The sequence below is a fragment of the Notothenia rossii genome (assembly GCF_949606895.1).
Source record: "Notothenia rossii genome assembly, chromosome: 7".
Taxonomy (NCBI): Eukaryota; Metazoa; Chordata; class Actinopteri; order Perciformes; family Nototheniidae; genus Notothenia; species Notothenia rossii.
Window position 1 is genome coordinate 32,216,420 of NC_136905.1, and position 20,743 is coordinate 32,237,162.

At 41.6% G+C, this 20,743-nt stretch overlaps 2 protein-coding genes across 32 annotated transcripts in view; both read left to right on the forward strand.

Annotated features, from left to right (window-relative positions):
* dcaf13 (ddb1 and cul4 associated factor 13) overlaps positions 1-7,324 on the forward strand; it is a 10,028-nt gene extending 2,704 nt beyond the window's left edge. Inside the window, exons 6-8 of the mRNA XM_079692765.1 lie at positions 2,031-2,210; positions 6,247-6,410; positions 6,927-7,324. Of these exons, the coding sequence (XP_079548891.1) occupies positions 2,031-2,210; positions 6,247-6,410; positions 6,927-7,014 (432 nt within the window). The 3' untranslated portion in view covers positions 7,015-7,324. The remainder of the gene's footprint in view (positions 1-2,030; positions 2,211-6,246; positions 6,411-6,926) is intronic.
* Positions 7,325-9,360: 2,036 nt separating this feature from the next.
* The window catches only part of rims2a (regulating synaptic membrane exocytosis 2a), a 145,502-nt gene continuing 134,119 nt past the window's right edge, over positions 9,361-20,743 (forward strand). For 9 of the 31 annotated variants that reach the window (XM_079641431.1, XM_079641438.1, XM_079641440.1 and 6 more), the window contains exons 1-2: positions 9,365-9,594; positions 10,025-10,241. In XM_079641431.1, coding sequence (XP_079497557.1) covers positions 10,042-10,241 — 200 coding nt within the window. In that variant the 5' untranslated portion in view covers positions 9,365-9,594; positions 10,025-10,041. Of the gene's footprint in view, positions 9,595-10,024; positions 10,242-20,743 lie in introns of all 31 variants that reach the window. The other 22 variants (XM_079641436.1, XM_079641425.1, XM_079641442.1 and 19 more) reach the window with 6 other exon arrangements.

Here is a 20,743-nt window from a genome sequence, read left to right on the forward strand (position 1 = left end):
GGGGATTATGCAGCCTTTTGATAAATATGCGGCCTTTTAAAAATCTGCGCCATTTTGCTGATTATGCTGTAAATTCTGCGATCGCAGAATCGCGTTTTTCTAGAGGGTCTAGTGTATGTGCGTGTGGTAGGGGTTTCACAACTACACAACACTTTACTCGCTGTCACTGTCCTCCTCGATAACGATGTCCACCCTTCCAGGTTTTTTGGTTTGCGTTAAGGAAGACCAAAGCATGTGAGGGAAGGAGGCTTGACCGCTGTCGGGTGACAGTGTTGCCTGCCAGGGAAAACATCCGTTCACTTGGGGTGCTGGTGGCTAGCCAGGTAGCTCCTGGAAAGCTTGGCTAAACGGGGGAAGCATTTCGCGTTTTGTGCCCACCACTTCAGAGGGTTATCCATTGTGGGGATATGGGGTGTCTGCTGGCAGTAATCCCGTAGCTCATTCACGCCACTGTTGACCCGTGTTTTCTTGTTGCTCTCGAAATGAGGTCTAAACAGCTGTTCAAAGAAGGGGGTCTAGTGGAGCACACTCGTGAGCTTTTATCGCGGAGCTGAAACTGTAGAGTGCATAGGTGCGGCGCATTTGCGCATAAGATGAGGACCCCTGAAAGTCGGACGTGTTTTGCTGGAGCATTTTGCAGCACCTCAGCGCTAATGTCGGCATACTCATCTCCCACGTTTGCCTCCATTTTGTTCACGACTAGATGACTAGGGCCTATAGCGCTGACTAGTGGTAGAGATATTCAACTAGTTGGTGAAACCCCTAGCGTGTGGGGAGTGTTGCAGTAGAAAATTCCACTGTAGCGCTGCAGCCGCCGCCACTGTGGGCTAAGCCCCGAATGTTTTCCGGTGCAGACGACTCCCCTGCCGGGGACACATATTTATGTATAAAAGACATCAAAAAGTGTATTTTGCATAATAGGTCCCCTTTAAGTTAAATACATTTTCATCGTTTTCCCTAGTATGGGAAATCAACATGTCTGCTGTGACCATTCTAAATGGCTAGCAAAGCGGATAAGTTACTAGTTGGCAAAGCTAATGTGGGGATGCTAACTGTTTTGGCTGACCTTCTCAACAACAAAAACCAAAGCCATTGTTTGGTTGCTATGTGATGTAATATTACATGCCGTAATGTTTGAACATTTATAAAGCTGCAGTACAAAAAGCCACTGTTGTGTTAAAGTCAGCAGGCTCATGTAACCCATTGGTAGGTTGAAACACTAATTAAATAGAGCGGTTTTCTTGCTGAGTGCAGTCCGAGTATCGCGGTTAGACATGATATATGACATATGGTATTTCAGGCAGTAAAGAACTTTTAACAGCACACATTTTGACTTATAATAGTGAAAGCACAGGTGTAACGTTAGTGAAAGTCACTATTAATCATGCATTACATGTAGATTTGCCAGTTCTAAGGCTTATATTTTCCCTGCTGGCTCACTGAAATGGCTTACTATGACACTTACTGACTGAACCTGAGCCATCGTTATTGTTGTTGGTTCCTCCTTTGCTTTCCATGCTATGGCAAGTCTAAATAACAAACAAAAACTGAAAGATTTGATCCAAATCACACAAAGGAAGAAGTTGTGTGATGGTGGAGCCACTAAGTGCATGGATATGTTAACAAATCTTAATCTTTACAACAACAAAACCAAACCCTTACCATAGCATTGTCACATCATTAAACGGTTATTTTTTCTTTCATTTTGTTGTGTTTTTTTCAATGGTTTTCTTATGAAAACAACAACAACTGAATATCAATATAGTCTTGTCAATAGAGATGTTGTATCAGAAAACAAGTATATGTGGTGTTTTTAAGAAGGCATAGAAACATTACACATTATGTAATTAAATGAAGTTAAAGTTAATTTTTTTAGTACGGGGTAAAAATCCAGAATTCAAAACATTGTTATGTTTATGATGGATTTAATATCAGCAAAGTACTCCTGATCTGTGTGGAATCCTGTGTATTGCAACACTTGATTCTATCAAAGTACTTCTACTGGTTGTTTTTCTAACGGCTAATGAAAGGTATTGTTTTGCCCTAATGGAGTTTCTCTTTTTTCTAACTTTAGGGAAGTCTACCACACCAAGCGCATGCAGCATGTCATCTGCATAAAGTGGTCCGCAGACAACAAATACATCCTGAGCGGTTCTGATGAAATGAACATCCGACTGTGGAAAGCCAACGCTGCTGAGAAACTAGGAGTGGTGAGTCCTGCCTGCTTCAACATATATTTTAAGCTTCAATCTATTTAATAATTTAGGCAATTTTTGTGATTTGTACTTGTTCTTTGAGCCAATCGGAAGCTGCATTTTCCTCAGGTGTCAGGCACACTGCACCTCCCTCCACTTTAGCACCTGATCTTGTTTTATCAGTTTGCTGCATTCTTGGAAGCAGCCCTGGCCCCAGGCCCCCCCACAGCAGGGTAAGAGAGAGCGACTGTGCCAGGAGCTACGGCCCTACGGTTGCCAAATGCCATGATGGATGCTGACTTAGGGTAGAATCACTCTCAATAAGTACAATGTACCAATTTGAGAGGCGACTGTGGCAAACGGATGTCCAAAAAAAACTCAATCTGTGTGGTTGTTTGACCAATCAGAGACAAGATTCAGTTGAAATACCGGCAAATTCTTCCGTGACTTTTACTACCTGTTATAGCAGAAATTATAATGTTTTTTCAATTAAAGATCCAGTGAAATGCTGGGAAGTGCTTCATAGCCCGAAATCCCAGTTAAAGCTGAATAATAAATATCAATTTCATCTCATGTGCCATCTCCATCTATCATTCCTAATCACATGCACTCTTGCTTATTCTCTTAATGCAGCTTCAGAGTGGAGAATTGGCCCGCTTTTGGCACTTGTTTTACTGTCACTGTATGAGAGGAGATTTATCCGCAAGCTTTGCACTTAAAGAGATCAGACAAGGGCTGCTCCTATCAGCAGTTTAAAATCAGCCAATCACTTAAAGCGGGCCACTCTGAACATAATGAAGCATTAACAATCAAGTTATACCGAAAGGGGTCTTTAATTATCCAGAAATGCTGAATGTGTCGGGATCAGGGCTTCTCCAACAGCTGCTGCACATCTCCAGTTCTTCCCTTAATAACTTTGCACTCAGTGGACTCTGGCAGCAGTAAAGTAGACCCTTTATTTGAAGTCGAATCAATCCGCGCCTTTTTGTTTCCAATCGGGTAACATGTTGGGTACTTCCCATGTTTTTAAAATCGCATCATTACACTTTGATTTAAGGTTGAAGTGCCAAATTAATTGTTTAAAAAAAATGTGATGGATGAAATTGATGTCGCGTTTTTTCTACTCCATCAGACAACAATTGTAGATTAACACAAATGTGGTCATATTTTTAGGTTTGTCATTCTACAAAAAAAAGTTTATTTCAGACTTCAGGTTACATCATTATTGCAAAAAGAAAGAAAGTTCTGAAATTCCCGTGTACACACGAGCCACACGGGCACAGCAGCTTTTTATGTTCCACAGTGTTGAGCCACAGTACTGCTGTGTGGTCACCCATGTCCAAACCCAATACAGTCAATGTACAGACTCAACAGGAGGAGGGGGAAAAAACATCCGTATGGCACACCAATGACATAATGACCCAGGGTCATAACACTACACACGTTAAACAAGAGAAACTAGACTTGAAGCCTAAAGAGACACTTGTGTGCGAGCGAAGCTGGAGTTGTTACACAGCCTGTGTAGTCAGCTGTATTGATTTTAAAATAGAAGAGTATCCGTTCTTCAGACCCGTGTGAGTGAGGCAAGTGGAATGCGGCACATAGTCGAGTCAAGTGCAGTAGTCAAAAGCGGCATGGAACAGTTCGACTTTGTAGGGCAGTTGCAGTACGTACTTAAAAGTACTGTAGGAAAGTAGCTATTTTATTTTTTTGTAATTCAGGCTTTATTTGTTCCCTTTAAACATTTTCAACAGACCAACAGATGATCTTAAAGTGGTCCTTTGAGGCTTTGTGGTTTTCGCTATCCTGTTACATAGGTTTCTGTGCATGTAAATCCATTGGACTTCTTTGCTTACTTCTGTGACAAAATGTCTAATGAAATCAATGTTACACTAGCGCTTCTATTGGCTAGTGCTCCAACGACAGGACATCTCGAAGTGGTTGACCAATTAAAACAGAGCCTGTCTGCTAACCAATCAGAGCAGACTGGGCTCTGGTTTCAGACAGAGGGTGAAAAGAGATGCTGCAGGAACAGAAAACAAACACAAACTGATGAACCAAACTGTCTATGGTAAACATCAGACAGTTTTAAAGACTGACTTCCTGGTTCCCCTTTGAATTACTAACATGTTTTTAATGTTGTTGTTTATTTTGCCAGAAGGTACTATTACTAACATTATGAGCATAATTAAGATAATATGGCAAAACTGTTTCTTCTCACTCCAATGACCTTTACAACCATGACTGCTTGTTTGTTTTGCCTCGTCAGACTTGTCAGTAAGACATCAGCAATTCATTTGGTGAATGCAGTGTTATCGTAGCTGATAGAATGCCTAATCTCTGCCACTGTCTAGAAGAACAATGTTATCATCATGATTTGACGTCTGCTTACAAAATCATTGACATAGTGGTATCTCCTCTCAATGTATCCCATTGTCTGTTGCTGCATTTTCCATTCCCGATCTGCAATTAGGACATGTTTCTTTGTAATTTTTGGAACTTATTTGTAAAAAAAAAGTAAAGTATCTCTGCGGTGGATATTGTACTTTTACGGTTCTGTTATCCCGTCTTACAGCATCAGTTAGGCATCAGTTACTACTTGCACTTAGCTGTAGTCTAGTCTTTCTAATAGCTGTCTCTATGGTGCAATCACTCTTCCTTAGCACCATGTGCATGGTGCTAGTTGCAAGAGCACCCGGAGAAGTAAGGCCTCTGGTTTTTTTACTTATGGAATCCCATGTTTCTGCGACTGTCTTTGCAAAAACATAAACAAATCATATGAGCCCCTATCTGACCAAACTCCATGTGAAGCATCCTCTTCTGCTCTCTCATATCCATCATGCTGAGAGCATACAAACTGTGTTCACCAAGCTCACCCTGTGTGTTTCCAGGGGAATGAGTTTAGTACGACAGGATCAGCATCTCGCAGCTCTTCTCCAGCAAATTGAATCTGAGACAAATCACTGCTTTTAATTAGAATAAAAGCCTTCGAGGAGTGCAGCCTGAGCCAAGAGGAGTCCGAGTAGACGGTGGCTTTTATGAGAGAGACGGAGAGGGAGGGATGTTGTTGAGCTGGTGTCTTCACTTTTGAACAGACATTGATTCTATTTTGAATGAGCCCAACGTTGAGCTGAAGTTACTGCTTACTGTACTGGCCAAGATTTTATGATGTAAGACGGCTTACTGTAACCGTCGGTAATTAACAACCTGAGCTGAATGCTAACTGCATATCGTGATCAGCGCTCCCTCCACGCTACTACGGTGCACTGGAAATACTCATATCTGGAACCAGGGCAAAAACATTAGATACTTATACTTTCTTATTTTAAAACGAGACCTTTTTTTTTGTTTTTTTGTAAAGGCGACTTGTGGGCTGGTGAATTACGATTGTTGTGTCTCAGATGCAAACATTTTGGGAGATAAGTTTATTTGCGATCTTGCCAAGAACTTGATGAAAACACTGACTACAGTCTGGGCTATAAATTGAATCTCACTATCAGACTGACTGCAACCTCTAGCCATCTGCAGCTCTGTTTAAATGTTTCTTCTTATTTCTCCTTAGAATAATGCTGCATTATTCTCTTTTTGTAAACGTGCTTTTCTCTTTTTTGAAATGAATGTTATTGGGATGTGTTTCCCACCAACAGCCATGTTGTGTTCTTTTAGTATTAACCTCAACCGTGGTCTGAACTTAACTAAGTAGTTGACAAAATAGTTACTCCACAAGGCCCATTTCAGCTTTGGTAACATAACGATTTTGTCAACTGTTTCCAAGGTCAATGATACAATTATGTTACGTTTGAGAACTTGCTCGCAAATTGTTAATGAAAAAGTTTTCTACCTTTTTAAAAAAAAGTTTACTTTGATGGTCATCTAAAATAATATTTGGTCCACACCTCAATATTTTGTACCTGCTTCAACAAAGAATTAATACAATCTTTAAATTCTCCTTTTCATGTCTTGTTCTGTCTCTCAATCCACTCTCCCCCCTCTACACTTTATCTTATTATAAAATTGTACCTGACCAACCCTCCTCGCTTTTGTCATGCAGCTCGCCCCCAGAGAGAGGCAGGCCGCCAACTACAACCAGAAGCTGAAGGAGAAGTACCAGCACCACCCTCAGATCAAACGTATCGCCAACCACCGACACCTCCCCAAGATCATCTACCACCAGACCAGGGAGCAGCGGGTCATGAAGGAGGCTCGCCGCAAGAAGTACGTGTTCATTATTTTCCCTTTTACATTTGGAGAAGAAATTAAGCTAGCTCATTTATTTAGAGGAATGGCCCCCTATGTGTCCATGTGGAGGTGAATTGGGCTGCTGCCAGGCTGGATGTGACCTATGCAGTCACAGCAGCCTAATGGAAAACCTCAGTGAAGGGACTGTCCCTATGACACGCTCTCAATAGCTTCTACATACTCATTTACAGCTTGTATGGTGGATTGATTGTCCCAGTTTGCCCTGCCGCACAGTGATTCATCGCTCAGTCTGCGGCTTTTTTTCCCTAATTACTTCTTTTTGTGACACGTCACACTTGTGTTTGCACCGTGAATGATTTACTGCTCATGCATTATTTTCAGGGTACATTAGTGTAGCCAATGACGTAGGTGTTAGGTCAACAGTCTTATATTTAGTCAATTCTGTTTGCTCATCTCTCCCTCCATCCTCTGACTGAGATTGTTCACCAGCAGAATGAGTTTTTCACGGCTTTTACTCCTTTTGTTTTCCAGGGAGAGGAACGTCCGGAAGCACAGCAGGCCAGGAACTGTTCCTGTGGTGTCGGAGAAGGAGAAGCATGTTGTGACTGTGGTCAAATAAGCAGAGAAGAAGACAAAGGTGACCACCAAGAGATGAGGTGGAGACCAAGATCACACACAGGACATGTTCCGACTGCTTTCGCTCTTAAGAACTTTTTCATTTGTCAGTTGTGGGACCAGTTCTGCCTCATTTGGAGTACACACAGCCTGTTAATACATGCAAACATCAAAGTTATTTCAAAGGATTTCCTTTACACACAGTTCTGTTTTCTGTTCCGTTTGAGTGGCTAACCCCACATTTTGTTTTGAGCAGGTTTGCATTTTGTATTACAGGATCCACAACCATGAAAATAAAGACTATTTTAGATTGATCCGGTGTCTAAAGAATGTCACATGACTCACCACAAGGACCAAACGAAATGTGTTGCTTGTGGTATTGTTATATCTTTGTCCCATTGGTAAAGTTCCATCAGTAAAGAAATGTTATTATTAAAACTACTAAAGATGCCCTACCGAATGATGCGGTATGCTTCAAATGATTCCTTTTGACAATTTCTGAAGTCAAAAGTGTTCCGTTACATTTATGCCCACATTCCCTAAAATATATTTTTTCGATGTATTTTGTTGTTTCAACTTAAAAGATTGAACAACTGAGGCTGGTTTTATAAACATTGGGACAATCTCCCCATGATCCAGCATCTCGCATTATTCCAAAACCCCTCCCTCCTACTTTCTACTACATACATGGTCCATCAGACTGTCATAGGTGTTTCCAGTCATTTCAATCAGACTGGAGGAAGTCATTGGACAGCGGACATGCCTGTTAAGCCGTTTTTACTATGCCAGTGTGCAGCTAGCTTGACATGCTATCACTTTAATCGAAAAAGGGTTTTCAACAGTAGGCTGTTATTGTTTTTGAGCCTTAGCTTTGATTTATTTAAAAATGTCAGTAATTTAAAAAAATGTGTCAATGTTAGACGATCCAACACACTTTTGGAAAGCATAGTTCACTTAATCTATGGAGCTAACACTGTTTTTGCTTAAATGTATTCAAAATAAACTATGCTCTCCAAATAGGGTGACGTTTAGAAATTGTGATCTGAATGATAGTAAATTCAAACAACAGATTGCTTTCCCTTGTGTTAGACAAGGGTGCTAATTTACTTCGAGACCTAATGAGGCAGAGGTGACATCCACTTAATGTTGTCCTTAAATCCTATTACCACTGCAGTCTGAGTGAAGGTTTGTCTTTGGGAACGGGTCAGGGATCAAGAGGAGGCACTTCTGGGGTCAGAGCTGAGCAATCTGATACAGGGATGAAGTCGCCTATTGAGTGTGCTTGGTTCAAAGTAGTTTGAAGCAGTACAATGTGAAACCTGAAGAGTTCAGCTTTAGAGAAATTCATGTTTGCTTGATTTTCATGAATGGATTATCAACCTCTTATTTTCATGATTCAGTGATGAGTCCATGGGCTAAATGGCCTAGTTTGTTTCTTTGAAACCTAAGATACTGTATTTTATTTTAAATCAGACACTATTCTCATGAAACACTTTCTGTCTACTTCGGCCTATTAGAATTTCCTTTGCAGAATTGTTCTCACGGCTTGCCCAATCACAATCCTGAAGACTCAATACTAGACTAGACCATATTTAGTCTTTGGGCACATAACATTGGATAACAGCAGTCCCATGTGACCACATACTAAATATAGTATCACAGGAAAATGACTATTTCAGATACTAGCCGGGGCCCGATCAAGTATTTGGTAAATTATCTCATATCAAATATATGCACATACATGAAGTTTATCTATTATAAACAGTATAAAAGACTTGTTTCGTAATTTTACAAACATCTTGATTTGATTAATGATAATACTCGTGTGAAAAACGTTTATTGTTCAAATCTTGTCAACAACAGATTTCAAAACTTATCGAAACAAATGTGAAATTATTTGTGATTATAAATATACTCTTTGAGAGCAACTAAGAGCTGGCAAAAGTCCATACATATTTATTTATTTTTACAATTGTTTAAGAAATATCCACAGACAGGGCTTGTGTAATTGTTTGTTCTTCCATTCATCATCACAGCCTTTCTCCCATCAGCTGGCATCAAAGACTAAAAAGCGGCCTGATAGGAAGCGCTGCCACACCTGCAGTAACAGTCATTGTCACTAGTCATGTTCTGTATTTATCTCCCCTCTCACGGTGCTCATGATCCGGTTATGAAATATGCATCATGCTCTTCCTGGCACCGCTCCTCCAGTCCGTGTTTTCGCTGCTGCTATCCGCCTGCTGTCAATGAACATCCAGCGTCCTCTCGGCTTTATTCCTCTACGTGTTCCCATCGCTCCGCCTCCTCTTCCTATCTGGATTTTTTTCCTCCTCTCTCTCTCTCACCTCCTCTCAATCTCTCTCTAATCTCTCTCTCTCATTGCATCCATTTTTGTGCATTTAAGAAATCTCCAAGAATTACCAACCTGGAGGAAAGAGCTAACCAGAGTGACAGAGGCGGGTTAAGAACTCAAAACAAACAAGGACCGGGACCGGGCATCTTTTATTCCACCATGCGAGTGAAACCTCTCTAAAGGATGGCAGCGATGGGTTAGACAGGATTTAACATGACTGCAAAATAAAAGGCAAGAGTTGGCTTTTTAAACCTCTGTATGTTTCTACTTTTTGTATCCCTGGATGGAGGCTTCTGTTAGGAATACCTAAAGGATGTAGTTCACAGCCTGTGCACTCTTGCTTCTTTTAAGGGCATTTTATTCTAACCCTATGTCAGAAATGTCCATGTGTAAATGTTCTACATATTGCTGTTTGCATTCAGCTGCAGGGTGTTTCATAACCCCGTTATAGGCATTTAATAGATGAGGATAAAGCCTGATATTGATATTTTGACGCTTATTTCTGCAGCAATGTGCATGATAGGCTACTCCTAACCGAGATGTCATGCCGCCTGTGAACCTCCAGCAAACCCCACTTCCAATCTGATATTTGACGGCATGGTAACACAAATACCGACCGGAATGCTGCTGGTTGACAGTGCTTTTCTCGTTTTTATTGTAGCCAGCTGTGTGTAAAAGATGTCTGCTCCACACGGGCCCCGGGGCGGCCCTGGCCCTGCTGCCGCTGCTGCTGCTGCCGCCGCTGCTGCTGCCTCAGCGGCCGGCGACATGCCGGAGATGCCGGACCTGAGCCACCTCACTGAGGATGAGAGGAAGATCATCCTCGGTGTCATGGACCGACAGAAGAAGGAGGATGCGAAGGAACAGACGATGTTAAAGTAAGGAGAAAGCGGATATAGTTGGAGCTGTTGCTGTTTGTGGGTTATTACACTCATACACTGTGAGATACTGGTGGCTCTTGACATCCTAAATTGTCGTTTACTAGCCGGTAGCACCAAGGTGACATCCATCTTTCCTTCGCCTGGTTATCACCTCTCGCCTCCCCCCGTTTGAAAACACTTTATCACAATGTGTGTGTATCGTTTTATAATGCGGCATACACTCGTACCGCTTTCCCCCCACTTTGTTGTAGCTATAGCTGTACTATAAGGGGCTGGGTTAGCAAGCAACGGGCGCCATTTTCACGTAAAAAGCACGCCAAATTGCTTAACCTTTCCCTACGAGCGTCACCGAGATTACACAATATGACACTGGAAAGATCATTTAAGGTGTCCTTTGTGGCAATGCCGAACGCGGGGTGTGTGTGATTTCAAACGTTAGAGACTCGGTAGATGCTGTCACCCTCCCCTCCCCACCACCATCCCATCAACCCCCCCCCCCCCCTTCTCTTGTGTACAGATGTCGCTCGGAGCTGTTTCAGCACCACGGCGCTGTCCACTGTAGGGTTTTACTTCTTAAGGTGGACCGGACTGTTACCGCCATAATCGCTTTAACCTTTGCCGCGTGAGCCATAACTCTGCTTTATGGTGGAGAATTACACTCTATCTTCTTGCCCTGGCAATGAAAAACACTCTTGGTTGTTAATTAAAATATTGCTCTGGCACTCTTAGGAAAGCCTGGCTAGTGAAGAGAGGAGGATTTAAAGAGGGTTGCCTTAAATATTCCCATCCTGTTGATTTTCATGTAGTTTGCCTTCTTCAATGAAAATGATGCACATGTGGATTTTGACTAGTGCGTTTGAATGTAGCATAAGGGAGCAGCTGATGAGTAAATCAATCAGAATTTCTGCTGGAGATCTCTGGCAGGTTTTTCTGTTGCTGCAGCCTCCACCAGCATGGCTAGTGACATCAGTGTGAAATGTGTGTGCCACCATCACTGGGAGCCTTTTAGAGGCATTAAAGATGTTATTCTCCAGCATCAGGTACGCATTTGCACTAAGGCAGCAGCATTCCTAATGGAGTGAAAATTGTGCAATCCCTACCTATTGCTGCTGCATGATAAACATGACTCACGTACTCCAAGACACGGCTACCTCAGCCGCTGTGGTGCGTGCTGTGTGAATCATGCAGGCCTTTTCCGCCTTCCTTCCTCTTTCACTAGTCTCTCCCCCCTCCCCAATAGCTGAGTGTTTTTCCTATTTCTCTTTCTCTGAGGTAAAGAGGATTGTCAGTTTTAGTCATTCTTAGTCTGACAGTGATGTCAAAGCCTTGTCATCACTAAGCATGGGCAGAAAAGGACGTTTTTTTTTTTTTGTGAGGGACATGACTGACTGACTGACTGTCTCACCATAATGTTAGGTAACTCTGATTGCAGGCCACAAAGTTACATTTATACAAGAAAGGTCAATAGCTAGCATGCTAATTTCCTTAACATTGTGTGTTATAGCTTTTTCTGTCATGCATGTCTTCGTAACTTCTGAGTTTATCTTGCTAGTTGGGTTAAACTGCAGCCGGCAAAAGACGTAGAGTTAATATTTAGGGCTGTTTGCCTACATTTTGTTGTGTTTCAGGGAGCCTGATTTGTAAGAAACGTGCAGGACCTCTTAATAGTTATGTTGTCTTTCACCATTTCATTCAGCATTTACTTTGTTGTGTCTATATGAACAAGGTGACTCATCATTACAGTAAATCCCTAGCTTCTTTACCTATGAATCATACCAGCATAACACATTCTAAAGCTGCTTTAATATGCTCAGGCCTGGCATAGGTACGACTGCAGTGGATTAACTTGTCATTGGATTGGTTTTTAGCATTTTACAGCAGTGTCAGAAACAAACACTCACTCTGCATCATGCGACCCTATAGTCTGTGTGCATCTGTCGCAGTCACGGCCTAAACCCAACGCGGCTCGGATGGTGTTTGGGGGAAAGGAGGCAGTTCTAACATCGAAGTGTGTAATCTAACAGAGGGAATCCTGGGAGGATGGAGGGATGGAGAAGAGAGAGAGAAGCCTCCAGCTGCAGAGCTTGCCAACTTGCTGTCATCTCACTAGAAGTGCTACAGAGAGTGTGGATGGAAATCCATTGCTGCTGACTTGCATATAATTAGCTACTCACTGTTAGCCTGCTCTTTCTTAGTAGGCCTTTGAATGTCTGCAAGTACAAAATGGGCTGCACCAATGAGAATCGATTCCTTAAAAGTCCATAAGATGGCACTTTACATATCTATAGGTCATTCTCAGAATTCTGGAGCCTAGAAGGCTGCAGGGATAGAAGTATATTTAGTATACTTTTACATACAAAATGTACACATGAATTAAGAAGGTGCATTTGTTCCATTTAACTGAATATGCTATAGCTAAAGCTAGCTTTCTATGCAGCACTGAGTCTCTGAGCAGTACAGCAATAATGGCTATGGGACCCCCACCCCCACCCACCCAGGCACTGTGTATCCCACAGGCAGGCATCAGCTGCCTATGATGATGATGGGGTGACCCACACATCGCCCAGGGCTCCACTTCTCCTTTCTCCCATGCTCCTACAGTCCTCTTGGGCTGCTTCCTGGTTCTGCTTGCTGGCTAAGAAAGGGGGGGGGGGACTTTGTCTTTCACAACTTTACCCTCTGATGCTTTCTCATTGGTCCTATTTACCTTGCTACTATGGTGCTACCTATATTATGAATCACACACAATGTCTCGACACACACAAGTATCATAACCAGATAAGATGGTTACCAGGGCTCCCTCTATAAAAAACGGTATCTAAACACAGAGTTTGGTGATATTGTTAAGTACTGTTGATTAACGGGAGTTGTTGTGTCCACCACCATTAGCATCATTGCTGTTAGCTTTGCACGTTTTAGTTTCTTTCAGTGTACATATTTCAGCACTGTTAATAAACTTATCTTGTTTCTCTGATCACAAAATATCCAGAAGTCCAGAAGGTATTTTTCTACCAGGTCTCCTCATCTCAAATAAATTGACCTAGTTATTCAATCTGGTAAAACACTGAATAAAGAAGTATGATGTTGAATTCAGTGTTTGTGGTGGACACAGTTTGGATTGGCTACAAGCTAAAGGCTAACGTTAGGTCACATTGTTTCTCTGATAACTGAGGATCCAGACCTCTGAATACAAACATTATTCATCCAGGGTCGTGGCAGACAACTACAAGGCTGACGGCATTTTAAGGACTGACTGTTATTTAAAGGTAAAACAATTGTTAGAAATATTTGGGTTAATGTATGTACACAACTCAACAAAACATAGGGCCAATGCTTATGAGACATTTGAAGTGTGGATGTTGCATACCTTTGAAGTGTTTACTGATGACTTATTTAGCTGTCTCTCTACTTTAAACAATATCTAGCTTGTGTCCCAGTAAATATCCCAGTTCCTTCTCTATCTTGTGACATCATTCATCTTCATGAATTTGACTGTGATAATTGCTAAGGGACCTCCTTTGACAGTGCTAATTATACTGGCTGCCCTGTAGGAGATTCTCCCAGTGAGAGGTGTCTGCTGCTTTGCCATCTATTTGGGTACCTTCTTTTTTATAGCAAAAGAGGAAGGAAGCCCTGTTCTGTTCCCTGTTGCTGAAACATCAAGTGTATCAGGGGATTTGAGGAGAACAGAAATCCAAATCTTTTTTTGTCACAGGGGATATTAAGGACATGTTTTTATGACTTCCACACTATTTTCAATGAACACTTTTGTTGTATTCTCTTTTAAACAGTATGACTGTATCAAAATGATGATGTCGTTAATAGAGGGAGATACCAAGCTAACTTGATTAAATATGAACAAAATGAGTTGACTACATGTCATGACATGTATTGATTTTAAAATATATTCTTCTTAGTTGTAATGCTTTTTGGGGCTTTCCCTTCCCTGTAGTGTGTTATATAGGTTTTTGTGCATGTAAATGGTCTGACAAGGCTAAAATCCCTGTGTTGCCTCCAGAGGGAATATCTCTCCCCCTCTGACCAATCCCAACAGAGCCAGACAGCTAACCAGTCAGAGCAGACTGGGCACTGGTTTCAGACAGAGGGTGAAAAGAGGTGCTGCAGTACAGTATGAGAAAAATAAATACCTTTTTGAACATTGAAGCATGGAGACAAGCCACAGTAGAGAGACACAAAATACAATTATCAGCCTAAAAATGAGCATGATATGACCTCCTTAAGTACATTTCTACCAAACACTTGTGGTTTCAATGTAATTTTAGTCATATTGCCCAGCCCTATTTTAGATAATACCTTCTCACTATCTACACTGTTACATTACCTACACTGTCATCCCTATTTATACTATTTCTCTAATAAAATCAGACAAGACATTCATTATTTAATTTGAATATTGTATGATAAATGGAAGTATAGAGAATTGTTTACATAAGTAATAAGGAGGTTACGATTTACAATCTAGTTCTCTCCCTAATGATTTAAAGAACAATCCTACCTCTGGTTAGTAAGCTATGTTGAAAGGTGTTGCAGGGTTGGTGTGTGTATTAAACATGAAGAGCATTGACCTAGAATTTATCTTTGATTGATCACATCCCATTTCCTTTTTCAGTTAGCCCCGCTCCCACCACCAACCCCCGGCACACATGCACAATTCATCCCCCAGTCCTGGTCATTTATCTGATAGTGCCTGAGAGCTCAGTGTAACAGCTGGGGTCAGAGTAGAGAGGCCCTGTGTCCCTCCCTGGAGGCTGTAGGATCTCAGCCCTTCTGAGAGAAGAGCAGTGGTGGAGTGCACACATGTTATAGAGACCTAAGCATTCTAATGTCATTGTTTTTTGTCCTTACCAAGTGGAAGATTTGATCAGAGGCTGAGAAAGTCCTTAACATAACAACCCAAAGAAAACATGCTACTGTGTCAGTTCTGCAAACAAGAGGCAGAGCAACACTTCCTGATTTACAGCATGTGTAAAGAGTGGAGAAGCAAATCATGTGCTGCAATAACTCAAATAACAAGAAACTAAAGAAGCTCTTAGACCAAAACAACCGGAAAAAAGTCATGTAAGCAACAAATAGGCAAAACAAATCTTCAAACCTAAATGAGATGAAGCAGTGTGTACACTATCAGTGTTTTTCCAGCAGTTTTTCCAGCTATCAGTGTCCCTGAAGTGCCACATTTGAAAGAGGGAGACAGAAGGGATCACACGCGGTAAATTATTCTAGGCTGAATTTGAACCCTAGTCCTCCGCACGAGGACCGAGCCCCAGTATATGGGCTGCCAGCTCACCCAATTTAATAATCAGATGACAAATTGGTTAATCGAAAGACATCACCTTGGACTTTGAGGAACTGGGATAGACACTATTTTCTGCCATTTTATACCAAACCTTAAAGGTTTATTATGCTCATCTTCAGGTTCTTATTTTTGACATGTTTCCATGCTTTAATGTTCAGAAAGCTCTTTATTTTTCTCATACTGCCTGTGCTGCAGCACCTCTTTTCACCCTCTGTCTGAAACCAGAGCCCAGTCTGCTCTGATTGGTTAGCTGGTTGTGATTGGTCAACCGCGTATAGATGTCCCGACCATCATGCACAATGTGTTGGAGCGCTAGCCAATGGAAGCGCAAGTATTAAATAGTGATGTCACTTATGGTAGTAAGCGTTTCACCTATATAACACAATACAGGAAAGCGACAACCCCCAAAAGCATAGTAAAGCGTCTTTAATTGGCAGATGCATTTTTTATAAAACAATATACAGTTAGTTGCCGCTGTGGTGCACAATGCTGTTGTCTTCTTGCACTTTAAATGATTATACTTCAATTGTAAACCTTGTCCAACCTACTGTAGCAGTACTGTACTTACTGTAGTTATGATCCTGCCAATAAAGCTCTCATGAATTAAAAAAAAGAAGACAGAGACCTATGGTTGTGAAATGAGGCGAGGTAATGCTCAGAAGATTCCCACTGGACAATATACAGTACACACACACATACACACACACACACACACACACACACACACACACACACACACACACACACACACACACACACACACACACACACACACACACACACACACACACACACACACACTCACTCACTCACTCACTCACTCACTCACTCACTCACTCACTCACTCACTCACTCACTCACTCACTCACTCACTCACTCACTCACTCACTCTCCCTCTCTCTTGCTGCCATCCTCTTGTTCCCTCAGCTCACTCACCCATGCTCTGCTCGCCTTCCCATGCAAAGAGCGGATGATTCTGTCATGAGCTTTCCCATCCCCCACCACTTCCCCCAAGGGAGAGAGGGAGAGGAAGTGTAAGAGTGGATGCTGTCTTGACTCCATAAAGCAGAACGCACGCCAAATGAATACATCATCATGCTAATTAAAGTAACAATGTGTTTTGGTTATGGGAGGCTGGCATGCTGTCAAGTAGTTTGGCTCAGCTGAATATGGGAAATCTGGTCAAATGCGATCATGACAATGATATATAATACAAGAAATTATATATTTACAACTTGCTCATAAGCTGTGCTATTGTGGGAGTTAAGGTGCATCATTCTAGTGATGAGGTCCTCTGATGCTCTTCTATCCATTTACCTTTTTTTACACGTCAGACATTAACCTACTGTATTGTGATTCCGCACTTGCATCTGCCATTTTTCTCTCTAGATTTGGCTCTGCTTTGACCTCCACAGTTGGCTGAAAGTGTGGGAATTTAGTCTAACTAGATTTACCCGGGCTGAATCACAGTGCTGTTTTTCTTCATAGGCTAAGGCTAGTGTTATTATCCTTGTATATTGTTCTTTTCCCCATCAAATCCAATGACTCCTGCCCTGTGTCTCTGGCACTCAAACTCATTTGAAAAAACAGGTGAGAAATATATATTTTTGTTGCATTAGTCAGTTATCTCTGGTTAATTGTGGGTAGAATCCCAGACAAAGATGATCATCAGTATCACACACATGGCACATGCAGTTATTAAGGCTAGCATATTAGCATATAGTTTTACACATGGAGCAGACATGGAGCAACAAAAACAATTTTAAGTTATGTTTCTGGCCAACTGATGAATGCAAGTCTAATGTAATTTTCTTCATTTCGCTGTTTTTGTCGAAACCAACTACTGAGAACGTCCTCATAAGCTTTACTAAATGCTACGCTAGCTAGTTTTTTGCTAACTTTGTCAGTGTAGGTAAACCAGGGTTGCCAACTTTGGGTACCTGGCTGGAGTGAGATTTTGATATCATGGATTTAATTACACATATATTATGCGCACTAAATGACTGCTATCGTGTCAGTAGCGGGACCTTAGCATATATATAGGATATATATACAAATACACAATATTGGACACAGACTATAAAGGGCACACCGTTTCATTCACTAATGAAAGTCAAACACATGTTTGTTTCCACTGTTTTATTGTGTGCCTGTCGCGATAAGCAAATAATTGACTTACCGTACGATAGATAAAAATGAACTCAGTCAGTGGTCTAAAATGGTCATACAACGGTGCCGACAATATCGTTTATTGCAATAATTTCCGGGAAAATGTGTCCAACAAAATTAATTATCGTGAGAGGCCTATACATGAAACACACACACACAAACAAATCTACAGACTTACTCCAAACTGCCAAATATATTAATTAACACACTCTCACTCTCATATACTCTTTGACTCTATTTTGGCATAGTAGAACAATAAGCAGCAGACTTTTACTTCTTTATCATTCTACTGGATCTTAGATCTGCGCATGCGCAATACGGGTCGGGGATTGACCAAGCGGCTCCCACTGCTCTCTGCTGTCTGTGTCTGTTAACGTTGTTAAGAGTGGTAGGGGCGGGGGAGGGAGCGGATCGACAGCTTGAGCAGCTGTCAACTCAACATTGTAAATAACCAACCAAAAACGATCGCCGGTTCATCTTGTTTTTGGCGTGAGAATAGTTTGGGCAGCGCGAGAGCGTGAGATTGAGAGTGAAAGCGTGTGTCACACGCGTGAGAGTTGGCTACCCACAGTCACAAGTAAAACAGTTGCAGGCCATTCAACAAACACAAGGTGCTTGTATGCGCTTGCAATGTTCTTATAAAATATAGATTTATGTACCATTCACTCACCAAGTACTGATAAATCTAATGTCCTCTCTAGCATTACTAAATGCTATACTATGTTAGCTAATTAGTCGCTAACTTTGTCAGTGTGTCATGATGCTGAGCATGTATTTTATAGTGGGGGAGATTTTTTCTGCGAAACAGCTGCCTGTAGCTACCATGATGCAACGTGGATGAAAGCTGTGATACTGCAGTAAAACAATAAAGTTGTGGGCTATAAAAACAAAACAATAAGCTTGTATGAGATTGCAATGTTGATACAAAATACAGATTCATGGAGATTTAACTTCAACAGGAGGATTTGATAGAGACTTTTAAATGAGATGGTTGCTGCCCTAACATATTTATGACAGTAGTGCACGGCTTGTGTTCAGGATGTTAAAGGAATATGCCACCTAAATTAACTGTGTGGCTTATTACATTTTATTTGGGAAATAAAAGGCACTGAAGAGGTTTGGTTGCTGGTAGGATCGAACCATCGTAGGTTTTGGTTGTTTTATGGGATTAGTTGATGATAAAACTAGTTTGACTTGTTATAAATATGGCCTGATGAGTCTTTTTATATGTTTTAAGCAGGGCTAAAAGGGAAAGGATACAATCAGAAGACATAAGTGGAAAGTTGAGGACAGGTTAGCATGTGGTAGAGGAAATGAGAAGGGACAAGGGGAAAAGAGAGGACAGGAAAGGAGAAGAGGACATCAGGGAGAAAACGAGAGACATTGACGTCCGAGATGCTATCAGGTCTCGCTGCTGATATGACAGCCTCAGTCCCCATTGACAGAGCAATCAGCCTGCCATCTCCCGCGTGGCACAGCACAGCACCGCACAGGCTCTATTGTCTCCCAAGGCTTTGTTCTAAATAATATCTGCATTCGTCAGCACAGGTTTTATCCTCCGGGCTCTTATCCCTCCAGCAAAGTTTGAAGGGATTTTCCTGCCCCTGGCTGCGCAATCTTAAATGACCTTGGCAAAACATGACAGTGGGGAAATATTTAAGAACAAGACATGGGTTGTGTTAACTAGATTTTTTTCCGGTAATGTTTAATTAAGTGCACACTGTACTGTTTCACTGCATGTGTTGGATACATTGACACTGCCTCAAGCTGCTGTCATTTTATGAACATTTATTGTATTTAAGCATCATTTTGGCAAAATCATAGGGCATACCTTGTGTATTAAGATTGCCAGTTGAAGCCCCCTAGAGTAAGCAATGTTTGTAGCTTGCATGTTTAATATATAATGCAATATATTAATTTTCCCTACAAAAAGAAAGTTATATGATTGCAGCAGTTCAGGGATCCTGGACTGAGTCAGAACAGAACCCCAACCAACAGCGGCTCCAATACTACAACATCTGGCCTTCTGTTGTTACATAAGCCTCTCAGTGCAGGAGTAGCCTCTGTGAGAGCCACACAAAGCTATACAAACACCTATAGAGCTGAATGGTGGAGTAACAACATGAAATAGAACACGCAAAAGGTATCCTCAGCAAACAGGAGCAGGGGGAGTAGAGAAGAGAAGGCAAAGGGGGCACTTTATCACTTGTATTGCCCATCCCCCACCTACACCCTGAGTAGAGCCAATGTGGAGGAAGATATACAGCGTCTGACCCTCTGAGGGAAGCCCGCTGCTTCTGAGGAACATATGCCTGCTGTAGAAAAGCTGGCAGACTTAATGTATCTCTCAAAAGCCTTCAGACATATTCAGCACAACACACTAATTGGCTTTAAAGTGTGCACACTAACTGCAAAGCTGTGGGACAGGTGCTTTGTCGGGGTAGATAGTAAACTAGTGAGGTGTTGTGCCTCTTCTCTCCCCTCTGACACTCCCTCAGGGTTAGTGTTATGATTGTTGAACCCTGAAAGAAAGTAATCCCTCCACTCTGTACAGCAGAGGTCTCTAAACATAGCCAAATGATTTATATGTGGATGATGTGTGAATCAGCTAAATCAGTCATAATGTGACCAGGGTTTGTCAATGCTGCTATTTGACACAGTTTGTTTTGTGGGCCTTTTTTTATATATGTGACTTTATCTATTATGGCAGTAGTGCAATTGTTCAATGAAAATGAACTTGAGCTCCACAATCAGTCTACTAAGCCATTAGTCCATCAACAGGAAAATGAAAACCAACTTCTTTGATCATTGATTTATCGTTTAGATACTTTGTAATGGTGGAGATAAGCTGTTTAAGACTTCAAATATAGTGATGTTCTGCTTTTCTTTTTTTGGGCTGACAAATCGAGATTTTTTAAGAGATGCTTTGGACTTTTTCTGACATTGTATTGACCAACAATTAAGGAGGACGTATTAGACTCTGATTGGCTGGCTGGCTCTGTTGTGATTGGTTAAC